Source organism: Netta rufina (assembly GCF_964035555.1).
Source record: "Netta rufina genome assembly, chromosome: 1".
Taxonomy (NCBI): Eukaryota; Metazoa; Chordata; class Aves; order Anseriformes; family Anatidae; genus Netta; species Netta rufina.
The window spans coordinates 1837962-1851907 of NC_140123.1; the positions used below are offsets into that span (position 1 = coordinate 1837962).

Sequence of the window (13946 nt, forward strand, 5' to 3'; positions counted from 1 at the left end):
AGCCCGGGAGGCAGGAGAGCTTTGGCACGGCGTGCCACAGACTGACCCTTACAAATCGTTGGGTTTTGGGGATTTTTCACCCCCAAAAAGCAGCAAAAAACGGGGTCTGATGACCGCTTTTACTGGCCAGGCTGTAGGAAAAACCCCGATCGACCCACAGCATCCCATCCCTTGGTGCAGGGCGAGCGGCAGGAGCCACGGGGACAGCGGTCGGCAGGGCTGGGGGGCCTCTGGGCTGCATTGAGGAGGGGGAAAAGGGGCGTGGGGGCATCACACAGACCCCAAATCCTCCCCATCCCACAGCATGGAGCCGCCGAAACCCAACCCGCGCGCCCCGTCCGCCTCTCTCCATCGGCGTTTTAATTCCTTTCGACCAACAGCACGGCTCGGATCAGCTCGTTTTTAGCTGTTATTGGAACTCTTAAGCAAAAAAAAAAGATTAAAAAAGATTAAAAAAAAAAAAAAAGAAATAAAGATGTCTTCCAATCAGTCTCCCAGGTGTGTAGGGAACACGGCCTCGAACCGACGCGCTGGAGAGCCCCACGGCCGCAGCTTGTGAATATAAAAGTGTAAATCTGGCTTTTTCCGTTGTTTTTTTTTGTTTGTTTGTTATTATTTTTTTTTTTCTCTGTTCCCTTTACGTCCCGAAGATCAGTCCGTGATCTCCCTGACGGGTTTCAGCCAAGAGTTTGTAACTGTACGATATTTACTGTAAGATGTAGAACATTCGATAACTATTAAAAAATGTTTCCAAAAAAACCCACAACCCCAAATCGCCCGAAACACGACGCAGCCCGCGGGGGTTTGGTGCTTTTTTGGGGCCGCGATGGAGTCCTGCAGGGCCCCACACCACAAATGTGCTCTGGGAGGGTTTGTGGGGGATGAATGGTGCTGACTTGAGCCCCTGGTCCTAATACAGCCTCGCCACCCCAATGTTCTCCGTGGTGGGGTTTTGGATGGAGCCCAGCCTTGGTTGGGCGCACAGGGGGATTTGTGCCGTGCCCCGGGGGACCAGCATGGGCTGAGATGCTGAGCACTGGGTTTTGGAGAGATATCAGCTCGTGGTGACCCCAAAAAGGTCTGGTTTCCAACTGGGATGTCCCCAGTGCCCTCCCAAAGCCACCTCCTTCACCCTGGGGGTGCCACCCCTCCAGCCCAGGTCACCAAAACCCTCTCCGTAGGGGTCCCCATGCGGTGGCTTTGGCAAAATCATGGTTTGGAGAGCAGAATGGGACCTCCCTGCTGGGTCCCTGCCCCCTTGCTGACACCCATGGGTGTCACCATCCCCCTGAGGCCACCTCCAGGCCGGGTGCCAGTTGGAGAGGACAAGGGACCAACAAGGGACCGGGCACCTCTCTGGGTGACACGGGATCGTGCCCCCCTTGGGACCACGTCACTGAGTCCCCCCCCCAGGTCCTGCCTTAACCCCATGGAGGAAATAAGAGAAAGAATAAAAAAAACCCAAAGAAACGTCAAAGCCTAGGTTCCTGCCCCAAAACGGAGCACGTTTATTAACGTCATTTCCAGGAACAAACCTGGGAGGCTTCAAATAAAAAAAAATATTTAAGAAACCACGACACAAAGGGCTGGGTAAATAAATACAGGGGAAAAAAAAAAAAAGGGCAATGCTGCCCCAAAACGGGGTGCTGGGGAGTGCCAGCGCTGGTGCCAAGCCTGCTGTCAGCAGTGAGGCTGGGGACAGGGAGGGGACACGGTCCCCTACGTGACCTGGGGGGTGTCCCCGGTGTGAGTGACTTCGTTTCCAGGAATTAACCAAAAGAGGCTTTAAAAAATAAAATTAAGAATCCATCACCCGACGGCCATAAAGGGCCCGGGTGGGGTGAGTGAGGCGGTGCTGAGCCCCGGTGAGCCGCGGTCATCCTGGTGCCACCAAGCTGGGGACATCCATGGGGAGGGGGGGACACCATGGTGGCACCCCCTTCTTTGGCTGCCGTCACCCCAGGCGGTGCTGGGGCACCCTGCGGGGTGCTGAGCCCCTCACCCTGCAGCAGGGACGATTTGGGGACCCCCGGGGGCGTCACATGGCGAGGGTGCTGTCCCCAAGCCTGGCTTCCGAGGGGCTGCCCTGAGGGGGGGGCAAAGGGGACCGTGGTCACAGGGGTGGGGGTGACATCCATCCTGTCCCGCTGCGCTTGGTCCCCATCGCCCAGCACCTCCCAGCCCGTGAGCCCCTTCCGAAAAAAACCCTGTTAGGTCTGGAAAAATAAATCCCAAAAAGTTTGCGCCCCGCTGGAGAGCCCCGAAAGCGCCGGGCAAGGCCGAGAGCTGCCCTCAGTAGGCTTCAGAGTGAACAGCCTGGCGCAACACCACGCCGTTTCCCCCAGGAAAAAAACCCCAAAAGCAGAAGGGCACCGAGATCCCAGCCCCTCCCGGAGCCCTGTGCCCCCCCCTCACCTCGGGGTGGCTCTCGGTGCTCTTCAGCCACGATGGCCTCGTCCCGCTGCCAGCGGGGAGGGGACCCCGGGATGGGTCACCCCCGGTCCCCGCTGTCGTGCCGGGCTTCTGCTCGGGGATACGGGACACCCGAAACCTGCAGGGGGACACCCTGTGAGCACCGGGGGGGGGACACACCCAACAGGGACCCCCCCACATCCCCGTGCGCCCACCCCGCGCTCACCTTCCGACGGAGAGGATGGTGATCTCGCCGGGGCGGCCGGCCTTGGCCCCAGGTTTGGTGGCCTTGGTGGCATTAACGGGGGACGGCAGCACCTGGGGCCACTTCTTTTGGCTGCAGCGGGTGCAGGGGGGGTCCGAGGGGGGGTCCGATTTGGGGGCCGGGCCGTGCACGGTGTGCAGGTGCTGCTGGTGCCGGCACGCGGGGGGAAACTGAGGCAGGAGGTGCAGCCTGTGGGGGGGGACAGGAGATGCCAGGTACATGGGGGGGGGCTCAGTGGGGTTGGGGGGGCTCAGTAGGATTGGGGAGGGGCTCAGTAGGGTTTTGGGGGGCTCACTTATAGGCAGGTTTGCAGCCCGGTGCCATGAGCTGCGCGTTGTGATGCTCCTTCAGCAGCTCCTCCAGCGCCGCGGCGTTTTCTGCAGGAGGGGGGGGACAGCAAAGGGTCACCTCGGTGCCCCAAACCCTTCCCCAGCTATTTGGGGACCCCCCCGTCCCCCCTCGAGACCTTTCTTCTCCGTGATCAGGCGCACCAGGACCCCGATGGTGTCCTCGTTGGCGTCCTCGATCTGGTAGACGGAGCTGGGACCTGGAGGCACAGGGAGGGGGCTCGGTGACACTCTGGCCACAGGGACAATTTGGGGACCAAAAGCCACGGGGATGGGCTCGAGCAGCGTGAACTGGCTTGGGGGTGACCCCAACTCAACCACGTCCTGATCTGGGACCATTTTGGGGTCCAAACCCACCCCACAACGGGCTTGGGGTGCAGCAGCACCCCGACCCCGGGGCGCACGGGACCGGGGCTCACCGGTGCCGACCCCAGGCTCGGGCTCCTTGTGCGCGGTGCAGTGGTAGCCCTTCTTCTTCAGCAGGTTGCAGACGAGGATGCCCAGCAAACCCATGGCACAGAAGATGGGCACGATGGCCAGCACGGCCGACTGCGCCGCCGCCGCCTCCTCCGGCCGAGCCTCCCTCGTGCCGTTGCTCCCCCGTGGTGCCGCCGCGCTCCGGGCTCGCCGCCGGCCTGCTGGAAGCACCAGGAGCGTTTTTTTTTTGGTTTTTTGTTTTTTTTTTTGGCAAAGCTCCCCCACCCATGCCACAAGCAGGAGCGTCCTCAGCTGCCGCCGGGTGGGCAGGATGTCACCCACAGCCCCCAGGTGGCAGCGAGGTGGGGTAGGGGACGGCGCGCACCCATCCTGCCCGCGCTCCAGCACAGCCCCGCGACGCAGCAAAGCTGAAATCTCCCAGCCCGAGCACCCGACGGTGCCACCCTGCACCCACCTGGGCACCCCGGGGTGCTGGGGGGGGCGGCGGAGCAGGGCAGGCACCGGCCCCGGGGTTCCCTCTCGCCATCAGGGCTGTAAAACCTGCGGGGTGCAGCGTGATGGTCAGGGCTGGGGATGGAGCGGGTTCACGCAAACCCCCCCAAAACCCCAAAAAACAGCACCCTAAGGAGCAAACCCCGCTGAGGGCTCACCCATGCACGCAGCCTCCGCAGAGGGTGTCGGTTGCTGCCGTCCCTGGTGCCAGGAGGAGGCGGCTGGTGGCGTGGCAGCGGGTGTGCGGGGCGCACGGCGCGTCCCCCGGGGAGAAAGCACCGGGGGGGCACGGGCGGCACGAGCCGCACGCCTGCAGGGGTGGAAAAGGAGGTGAGGGATGGATGGAGCCCGCGCGGTGGCCGTGCCACGGTCGGCTCCTGCCTTCTGGGATGGAGATGCTGCTTTTTGTGCTTCTTACCCCGATGGGTTCCTCCCCGGGTGGGCATCGCGGCGCCCCGCAGCCTGCGGTCACTGCGCCGGGGCCACTCAGCACCTGTGGGAGAAGGAGGGATGGGTGCTGAGCCCATCGCAAGCACCGTGGTGGATGCAAAAGGCGTCGTGGAGGCAGGATTGATGCAGAGGCATCGCACGCACCGTGCCGCCAGCAATGGGGTGGGTGCGTGCGGCGCAGCAGGTGCCAACCCCATGCTCCCAAAATGCTGGGCGCAACCCCGACGCCGGGGCCGTGGTGGATGCAGACCCATCGGGAGCAACGTGCCAGGCACCAGCCATCCCATAATACACACCGCAGCTTGATGCAAACCCCTCGCAGGTGACGGGGTGGAGGCAAACCCACCAGAAGCAAAGCACTGCAGCAAGCGCAAACCAGGAGGAAAAATAAAATAAAATAAAAATAAAACTCCCCAACCCCAACTGGGCACCCCTGGCACAGGCATGGGGGCAGGGTGGCTGTCCCAAAGCTGTTCCTGGCCCTGTTGGTGCACGGGGGTTATTTTGGGATCACCCCAAGCACCCTGGGGTATTTCCACTGTCCCCAAGTGCCCTGGGCTGACCCCTCTCAGCCCCGGGGGGGGCAGCAAAGGCTTTGGGGACAAGCAGGGGACAGGGACAAGCAGCGAGGGGGACGAGGCCATACTCACCCCTAGGACGGTGACAAGCCACCAGCGCATCCCACTGCTCCTTGCCAGGGGACACCTGCAGGGAAACGGGGCCAGGAACCCCCCTGCTCCGCACCACAGGGATGGGAAGGGGACGGGGACCCCCCTTTCTCCCCTAATTCCTGCCCTGGGGACAGCGAGGGCTCATCGTCTGGGTGCTTTTACACGAGCACCCCCTTTGGCAGCAGTTCTAGGAAGCAATCCAGCTGAAAAAAATAAAAAAATTAAAGAAAATAATACAAGAAACGGTAAAAGGAACAGAAGAAGGGTATGGCACAGCCAGGGCGCTCCCCAGCCCCGTTTGCTGCAGCAGGGCAGCTTTGGGGTTATTTCCCAAACCCTAAAGTTTCCCTCATAATAGAGCAAAACACCCTCAAGACTGGGAAAAAAAAAAAGTCCCAAACCCAAAAACCCCACACATTTTGCAGGAGCCCCTTTTGGGCGCAGCTGAAGCCCGGCCTTTAGTGACTCAGCACCCAAAGAAATCCCAATTGTAGCTTAAAAAGCCCCAAAACCCAGCCAGCACTCGCACCTCCCACCCCCTTCAGCGCCGCTAACACAACCTGCTCCTGCTCGAACCCCCCCGGGAGCCCTGTGTGCCCCCCTCCAAGCCCCCCTCTCCCTTCCTGTGGGGGAAAATTTGGCAAATTTGGGCAAATTTGCCCAATTCGACCGCAGACAAAATCGGATCGGGGGCACCCGTGCCTGTGCCCCCTGCCCCGATGCTGCCAGCTCATCTCCACGCACTCCCTGCAGCCTCGGTGCGTTTAATTAAAGGCAAATCATTAAAAGGCAACTGGAAGTTTTCCCAGTTGGGGCAAAAAAAGCTTTGGAGAGCACCCAGGCGCCCTGGTGCGAGCTCCGAAAATCCCAAATCTGGGCTCACAAGTTGGCAAAACAACGTGCCCATGGTGGCGCCCTCCGCGCCCCGTTTGCTGCTGGATCCTCAAGGTTTGGGCAAGAAGAAATTGCCAAAACCCACCAGTTTTACGGGGTTAGAGCTTTATTTTTGCAAGGCATCGGCTTGGCACCGAGGGATGTTTCTGCCTCCAGTGCCACGAAGCAGGGAAGGGATTTGGGGTCCCAGAGACACCCCAAATCCCCCCGGGGCACCAGGGCCATCACCCCACGGCCCTCAAATTCTGCAGGTTTTCAGCTTCAGCTTTCGCAAAGGGTGCTAAATTTCAATATAATTATCCATAATAAATCAATTAAAAAAAATAATCCACAGGAAATAAATGAAGATGGGGTGGGGGAGTGGGGACAACCCCTCTAAAACCCGCCCCCGAAGTGCTGGGGGTGCTGCTGCTGAAGGGGTCATTGTGCGCCGAGGGGGGGGTTGGCACCGTAATGAGTAATTAGTGCCCGGCAGTAATTAGTAATTAGCCACCTGGGATGCAGCTGGTGCGGCAGGAGCCGTGTCAGGGTGTCCCAGTGCCTCCCAGTAGCTCCCAGTCTGTGGGGGAGCGGTGACCCAGTGGGGGCAAAACGGAGCCTGGAGAGGGGGAGGTGGCTCCCCAAACCCCCCCAAAGAATCCCCAAACCCACAGCCTCATCCCCATCACCCCTCCCTTACAAAAGGCCCCAAAATCGACATTCCCAGCCCCAAAACTTGTCGGTGGGGCTCCCCAGCCCCCCAGAATTTGGGCAGCTGCCCCCCCCTATATGGGAAGGGAGAGGGAAATCCCGCGGCAGCACAGGGTGCTGCAATGCAGATCCCCGCGCAGGGCACCCCGAGGTGACTCCTCACCCGCCGTGAAGCCCTAAAATCCTCCGGGGAGGCGGCGTTCGGGGCTCTGACTGCTCAGGATTTTGGGATGGGAGACGTTTAAATCCCTTTGGGGGTTTTGCTGAGGTTCCCGCCCCCAGGGAAGGATTTGGGGTGGAGAGGATGAGCAGATCCGAGCGCCGCTGCGGGCACCCATGGGTGCGCACCCCCCATCCCAGCCCTGCTTGCACCGAGGTTCCCCCGGCCCCCGTAGGGATTTTGGGGAGCACCCAAGGGTGAGCAGAGCCCGCACATCCCAGGACACAAACTTGAAGGGTTTTGGGGTAAGGGGCACGCTGTGAAAAGGGTTAACAGCTCCAGTAGGACCAGCCCCAGGCGGAGGACACTGGTCCCAGTACGTGCTTCATACTGGGGATGGACGCTGCCCTGGGATGCTCGAGCTACGGGGGAGGGATAAAGTTTGAGGACCGGGGCTCTGCCTGCTCCCGGCCACCAAAAACCCCAAAATAAAAAAGTGGAAACCAAACCTCCAGTCTCACCAGCACCAAACTCGGAAGCTTTTTGGGGAAAAGCTGACCTCTGCTCACCCCATATCCCCCCAACACAGCCAGGGGGCAGGTGGGCAGCAGATTTGGGGCCAGCAGCCCCCCATAATAAAACAAATCCTTTATTCCTGCCCCCCCTTAACCCAAAGGTGCCCACAGGGATTTGGGGCAGGGTTTCCCCTCCCCATGGGTTTCAGCCGAGCGAAAAAAAAAGGAACTGTGCAGAAACCCTTTGGGAACACGCTTGGCAGCACAAGGGGGGAGTTTTGGGCCCCCATTTTTGGGATTTTCCACCTCCATCCAAAAAAAAATTATATAAAAAAAAGAAGAAAAGCCCAAATCCCACAGTTCCTACCCATTTTCCCAACCGGTTACCGCAGAGTTTCTCATAACCTACTTTCCCCCCTCCTCTCCTGCCCTATATTCCTGCTGCAGATGAAGCCGGGGGGGCTCCAACATGGGGAGGGGGGCTCCATCCCACTTGGGGGGCAATCAATACACCCCCCCCCACCCCTTTTATAATTACTTTTTTTTCTCTTTTTTTTCCTTTTTTCCCCGCTTTCCCAAGAAGCACAGCACACAGAACCAGCCCCCAAAACAAGCATCCCCCCCCAAACCCCCAAAATCCCCCCCAAAATCCCCTCCTCGCCCCCCCGGGGGGGGGAAATTCCCCCTTTACAACCCCAACCCGAGCCCCCCCGCCCCAGAAATCCCCCCCCCAAAATACCCACGGGGGGGAGGGGGGGGCCGAGGGACACTCACCTGTGTCCCCCCCCCTCATGGGGGTGACACTGGGGGGGTGGCACCGGGGGGGTGGCACCGGGGGGGTCCCGTCGGGGCCGCCCCGTCGCAGGCGGCGCCCCCGCGGCCGCTGCTTTATGAATGGAGCCGACGGCGCGCGCCGGGGCCCCCCCCCCAGGCCCCGCCCCCTTTCCTGACGTCACAATGCGGGGCTCCCCCCTCTTTGTGACGTCAGCGCCCCGCCCCGAGGATCCCCCCCCCCCGCCCTTTCCCACGGGCAGCGCCGCCTGGCGGGGGAGGGGGAGTGGGATCGTGGGGGGGGGGGATTTTGGGGTAAAAAATAGGGGAAAAAGTAAAATCGGGGTGGGCGGAGACGCCACGGGGCAGGGGATTTGAAGAAAATTGAGGTTTTTTAAATGATTTTTGCCCCCAATTTTTTTTTTTTTGGGGGGGGGGGGCTGCGGGGACACCCATGGGTGCTGGCCCCCACTGAGCCCCCAAATCCTGGCCCCTTCCCCAGGGGTGACACCCCTTGGCCCGGCGGTTTGGGGTTTTCTTCCTCCCACCGGAGTCTTCATCGCTGCCGGCCCTGGGGGGCTTTGGGAACCCCCCCGGGGGGGTCCCCATTCTCACCCCGTCCCAAGGACAAGCCCGTGACCATTATAGGTGGCAGAGTCCCCACAGGGCAGAGCAGGGAGTTTTGGGGTCCTTGGTGGGCAACGGGGACCGAGAGGTTACAAAACCCCATAGGAAACGTGGAGAGGGGGCAGAAAAAAAATATATATTTTTTCCCTTCCCCTCCATGATTCCCGCCCCAAAAAGCCCCAGTGTGTCCCCAGAGTGTCCCCAGCACATTTATGGGGTCCAGCAGTGATTTGGGAACCTTTTCACCCATGTCCCAGCAGGTTCTCAGCATCCGAATCCCCCATTCTTGGGGGGAAAAACCTGCTCTGAACCCCAAAATCGCCTTTTCCGCCCCCATTGTGCACTCCAGCTCCTCTTCCCATTTCTGCGCAACCCCTCCCAAAAATAAATAGGGCTATTTCTATATATATAATATATATATATTTAAAACAAACGAACAAACAAACAGAGCTATCTGGGTGCTGGCGATGGAGCGAGCGGGTTAGCGGGAGGCCCGGGGGGGCCACACAGTCCCTGGGGCGGTCCCGGAATAAGTGGGGAGGGGGTCACCGCCTTGCAGCAGCCCCCCCCATTTTTATTTTTTATTTTTTTTTATTTTTTTTTAACCCCCCCCCCCCCAAAGCAGGCACACACAAAACCCGGGGAGAACGAAGCAGGGCGCCGCTGTCCTCCTGCCATCCATCCCCCGGGGATGCTCGTTAAAGGCTTCGTTAGCTCCTTCCCAAGCAACCAGGTGCCCCCTACCTCCCCCCAAAAAAATAAAGCAGCGCCCCGTGGTGGGGGGAGGCAGCTGGGGGGGGGGGGGGTCCATCCATCCATCCATCCGTTCCCCCCCCAACCACCAGAGCACACAGAGAGCAGCCGGGCTGGAGAGATGAGACGTGCTGGGGGCAGGGGAGGTGGTCCTTGAGAGGAGGAGGAGGAGGAGGAGGAGGGGGGGGGGGGGGGGTGGTCCTTTGGGTGGGCGATTTGGGGGAGAGGGGGGGGTCCCCAGGGTGGCTGGGTGGGTGGGTGGCTGGAGGGGGGGGGTCCCCAGCCCCTCACACCCGCCAGAGGAGGAGGTGGTTGGTGCTGTCGTCGCGGCCCACGGTCTCGCTGCTGCTGGTCAGGCGGAAATCCTCGTAGCCGTCGCCGCCGCTGATCACCAGCATCTTGGCTTTGGGCAGGGCCAGGCTGGGGGCGCGGGGGCGAGCGGGGTCCCCCCGGGGTTCGGAGTCGCTCGGCTGCTCGGGGCCTAGGGGTGGGAGAGGGGGGGCGGGGCACGGAGTGGTGGGAGGGGGGCCTCTGGTTGTAATGAGCCCCTCCTGCCTCGTAAATGGCCCCTCCTATCTCATCTAGCCCCTCCCACTGCAGATAGACACGCCCACTTTGATTAGCCCCTCCCACCCCAATTAGCACCTCCCACTCCAAATAGCTTCCCTGGCCCCGATTAGCTCCTCCCACTCCCATGTAGCCCCTCCCACTCCCATATAGCCCCTCCCACCCCAATTAGCGCCACCCATTTCCATTTAGCCCCTCCCACCCCAATTAGCCCCTCCCACCCCAATTAGCCCCTCCCACTCCCATGTTGCCCCTCCCACCCCAATTAGCCCCTCCCACCCCAATTAGCACCTCCCACTCCCATGTAGCCCCTCCCACCGCATTGTAGCCCCTCCCACCCCAATCAGCCCCTCCCACTCCCATGTAGCCCCTCCCACTCCCATGTAGCCCCTCCCACCCCAAATAGCCCCTCCCACCTCAATTAGCGCCACCCATTTCCATTTAGCCCCTCCCACCCCAAATAGCTCCCCACCCCAATTATCCCCTCCCACTCCTAATTAGCTCCTCCCACCCCAAATAGCCCCTCCTATCCCCATGTAGCTCCTCCCACCCCAATTACCCTCTCCCATCCCAATTAGCATCTCCCATTTCCATGTAGCCCCTCCCACCCCAAACAGCCCCTCCCACTCCCATGTAGCCCACCCCAACCAAATTAGCACATTCCGTCCCAATTAGTCCCTCCCACTCCCATGTGGCCCCTCCCATCCCAAATAGCCCCTCCCACCACAATTAGCACCTCCTGCTCCCATGTAGCCCCTCCTACCCCATGTAGCCCCTCCCACCTCAATTAGCCCCTCCCACTCCAATTAGCACCTCTCACCCCAATTAGCACCACGCATTTCCATTTAGCCCCTCCCACCCCAATTAGCCCCTCCCACCCCAATTAGCCCCTCCCACTCCCAATTAGCCCCTCCCACCCAAATAGCTCCTCCCACTTCCAATAGCCCCTCCCACTCATTTAGCCCCTCCCCTTGCAATAGCTCCTCCCACTGCACATCATTAACCCCTCCCCTTACCCATAGCCCCGCCCACCACCTTTAGCCCCGCCCACTCATTTAGCCCCTCCCACTTTTAATCCCCACCCCATCCAACCCCACCCACACTCTATAACCCCGCCCACCCCTTTAACCTGCCTACCCCTAGCCCCGCCCACTCCAATTAGCACTGCCCACCCCTTTCCCACAAGCCCCTCCCCTTACCCAAAGCCCCGCCCACCGTAGCCCCTCCCTCCCTTTTAGCCCCACCCCCCTCCCATTATTCCCACCCATCCCTTTCACCCCGCCACCACGTTAGCCACGCCCCCTTACTCAAAGCCCCACCCACCCCCTTTAGCCCCGCCCACCCCATTAAGCCCCTCCCACCCCGTCTAGCCCCACCCACCCCCTTTAGCCCATCCCACTCGCTTTAGCCCCTCCTACCCCATCAAGCCCCACCCACTCCCTTTAACCCCACCCACCCCTTTAGCCCCTCCCACTCCCTCTAGCCCCGCCCACCCCATTAAACCCCTCCCACTCCCCCTAGCCCCACCCACTCCATTTAACCCCTCCCACCCTTTAGCCCCACCCATCCCTTTAGCCCCATCCTCCCCTTTAGCCCCGCCCATCCCATTAAGCCCCACCCACCCCCTTCAACCCCTCCCACTCCCTCTAGCCTCGCCCACCCCTTTAGCCCCTCCCACCACCTTTACCACCTCCCACCCCCTTTAGCCCCTCCCACCCTTTAACCCCTCCCACCCCCTTAACCCCACCCACTCCCTTTAACCCTACCCACCCCATTAAGCCCCGCCCACCCTTTAGCCCCTCCCACACCCTTTTAGCCCCACCCACCCCATTATACCTCTCCCACTCCCTCTAGCCCCTCCCACACCCCTTAGCCCCACCCACCTTTAGCCCCGCCCACCCCTTTAACACCTCCAACCACCCCTTTAGCCCCGCCCACCCCATTAAGCCCCACCCACCCCTTTAACCCCTCCCACCCCTTTAACCCCACCCACCCCATTAAGCCACTCCCACCCCATTAACCCAACCTATCCCATTAAGCCCCACCCACCCCATTAAGCCCACCCACTCCATTTAACCCCTCCCACCCCTTTAGCCCCGCCCACCCCCTTTTAGCCCCACCCACCCCTTTAACCCCTCCCACTCCCTCTAGCCCCGCCCACCCCTTTAGCCCCTCCCACCACCCCTTTAACCCCACCCACCCCATTAAGCCGCTCCCACCCCATTAACCCAACCTATCCCATTAAGCCCCACCCACTCCCTTTAACCCCTCCCACCCCTTAACCCCACCCACCCTTTAACCCCACCCACCCCTTTAACCCCTCCCACCCCCCTTTAACCCTTTCCTACCCTCCTGCCCGGGCAGCGGGAAGAGGAGGTCGAAGCCGTCGGGCAGGGGGATGGCGGCCAGGAAGCGGACGTGCCCCGTATGGCCCTGAGCCAAGCCCACCAGCACCGGGGCCGCCTTGGCCGGCAGCGCCAGCGTCAGCACCACGCCGGCGCTCGTCCCGATCCACAGCAGCTCCTTGCAGGCCAGCAGCGCCGTGATGCGCAGGCACGCCGCCTTGTGCTGCCGGATGATGGCATCCGAGCCTGCAGGCGGGATGCACCGTCAGCGTTGTCCCCCCACCCCACAAAAAAAAAAAAACTCAGCCCGCCCCGCGCAACCCCACGTTTGGCGGCTCCCCGCATGGTTTTGCGTGGGATTTTGCAGTTGTTGCATGGTTTCTGCAAGGTATTTTGCAGCACCCGCTCTATTTCTGCACAGGGTTTGCAGATATCCAGGGGTGGTGCATTGCTGCATTGCATTTTGCAGCACCCACTCTGTTTCTGCATGGCATTTCCTAGCACCCACTCTATTTCTGCATGGCATTTTGCAGTTACTGCATGATTTCTGCAAGGTATTTTGCAGCACCTGCTCTATTTCTGCATGGGGTTTGTAGATATCCAGGTGTGGTGCATTGCTGCATGGCATTGGGCAGTTCCCTGCATGGTTTTGCATGGCATTTTGCACTTGTTGCATGGTTTCTGCAAGGCATTTTGCAGCACCTGCTCTATTGCTGCACAGGGTTTGCAGATACCCAGGGGTGGTGCATTGCTGCATGGGATAATGCAGCTGCCCGCCTGCTTTTGCGTTGCATTTTGCAGCACCCGCTCTTCTGCATGGCATTTTACAGCTGTCCAGGTGTGGTGCATTGCTGCATGGCATTTTGCAGCACCCACTCTGTTTCTGCATGGCATTTTGCATCTGCTGCCTGATTTCTGCACGGCATTTTGCAGCACCCACTCTATTGATGCACAGGGTTTGCAGATACCCAGGGGTGGTGCATTGCTGCATAGCATTTTGCAGCACCAGCTCTGTTTCTGCACAGGGTTTGTAGATACTCAGGAGTGGTGCATTGCTGCATAGGATTATGGAGCTGCCCACCTGCTTTTGCATTGCATTTTGCAGCACCTGCTCTATTTCTGTATGGCATTTTGCAGCTGTCCAGGTGTGGTGCATTGCTGCGTGGCATTTTGCAGCTCCCTGCCTGGTTTTGCATGGGATTTTGCAGTTGTTGCATGGTTTCTGCAAGGTATTTTGCAGCACCCGTTCTATTGCTGCACAGGGGTTGCAGATAGCCAGGAGTGGTGCATTGCTGCATAGCATTTTGCAGCATCTACTCTGTTTCTGCACGGCATTTTGCATTACCCGCTCTATTTCTGCATGGGGTTTGCAGATACCCAGGGGTGGTGCATTGCTGCATGGGATTATGCAGCTCCCTGCCTGGTTTTGCATGGCATTTCGCAGTACCCACTCTTTCTGCATGACATTTTACAGCCATCCAGGTGTGGTGCATTGTTGCATGGCATTGGGCAGCTCCCTGCCTGGTTTTGCATGGCATTTTGAAGTTGC

At 60.2% G+C, this 13946-nt stretch overlaps 2 protein-coding genes across 2 annotated transcripts in view; both read right to left on the minus strand.

The window, feature by feature from the left end:
- Positions 1 to 1613: 1613 nt before the first annotated feature.
- RELT (RELT TNF receptor) lies at positions 1614 to 5213 on the minus strand. Its single transcript, XM_084290403.1, has 10 exons — positions 5055 to 5213; positions 4373 to 4447; positions 4113 to 4264; positions 3917 to 4002; positions 3444 to 3659; positions 3144 to 3224; positions 2973 to 3054; positions 2639 to 2866; positions 2416 to 2551; positions 1614 to 2086 (listed from the first exon to the last, which is right to left on the minus strand). The coding sequence occupies exons 1-10, from the start codon at positions 5082 to 5084 to the stop codon at positions 2039 to 2041; spliced, it is 1134 nt and encodes a 377-aa protein (XP_084146529.1). The 5' UTR covers positions 5085 to 5213; the 3' UTR covers positions 1614 to 2038.
- A 4468-nt stretch (positions 5214 to 9681) lies between these two features.
- The window catches only part of ARHGEF17 (Rho guanine nucleotide exchange factor 17), a gene marked incomplete at its 5' end in the record, with an annotated part of 37460 nt that continues 33195 nt past the window's right edge, over positions 9682 to 13946 (minus strand). Inside the window, 2 exons of the mRNA XM_084305814.1 lie at positions 9682 to 9966; positions 12401 to 12643. Of these exons, the coding sequence (XP_084161940.1) occupies positions 9773 to 9966; positions 12401 to 12643 (437 nt within the window). The 3' untranslated portion in view covers positions 9682 to 9772. The remainder of the gene's footprint in view (positions 9967 to 12400; positions 12644 to 13946) is intronic.

Coding starts and splice junctions, on each gene's coding strand:
- RELT (XM_084290403.1), bottom strand. CDS start 5,084: ATGCGCTGGTGGCTTGTCACCGTCCTAGGG. Junction 3,225..3,443: donor CGAGCCTGGGGTCGGCACCG/GTGAGCCCCGGT, acceptor CTGTGCCTCCAG/GTCCCAGCTCCGTCTACCAG. Junction 3,055..3,143: donor CCTGATCACGGAGAAGAAAG/GTCTCGAGGGGG, acceptor CCCCTCCTGCAG/AAAACGCCGCGGCGCTGGAG.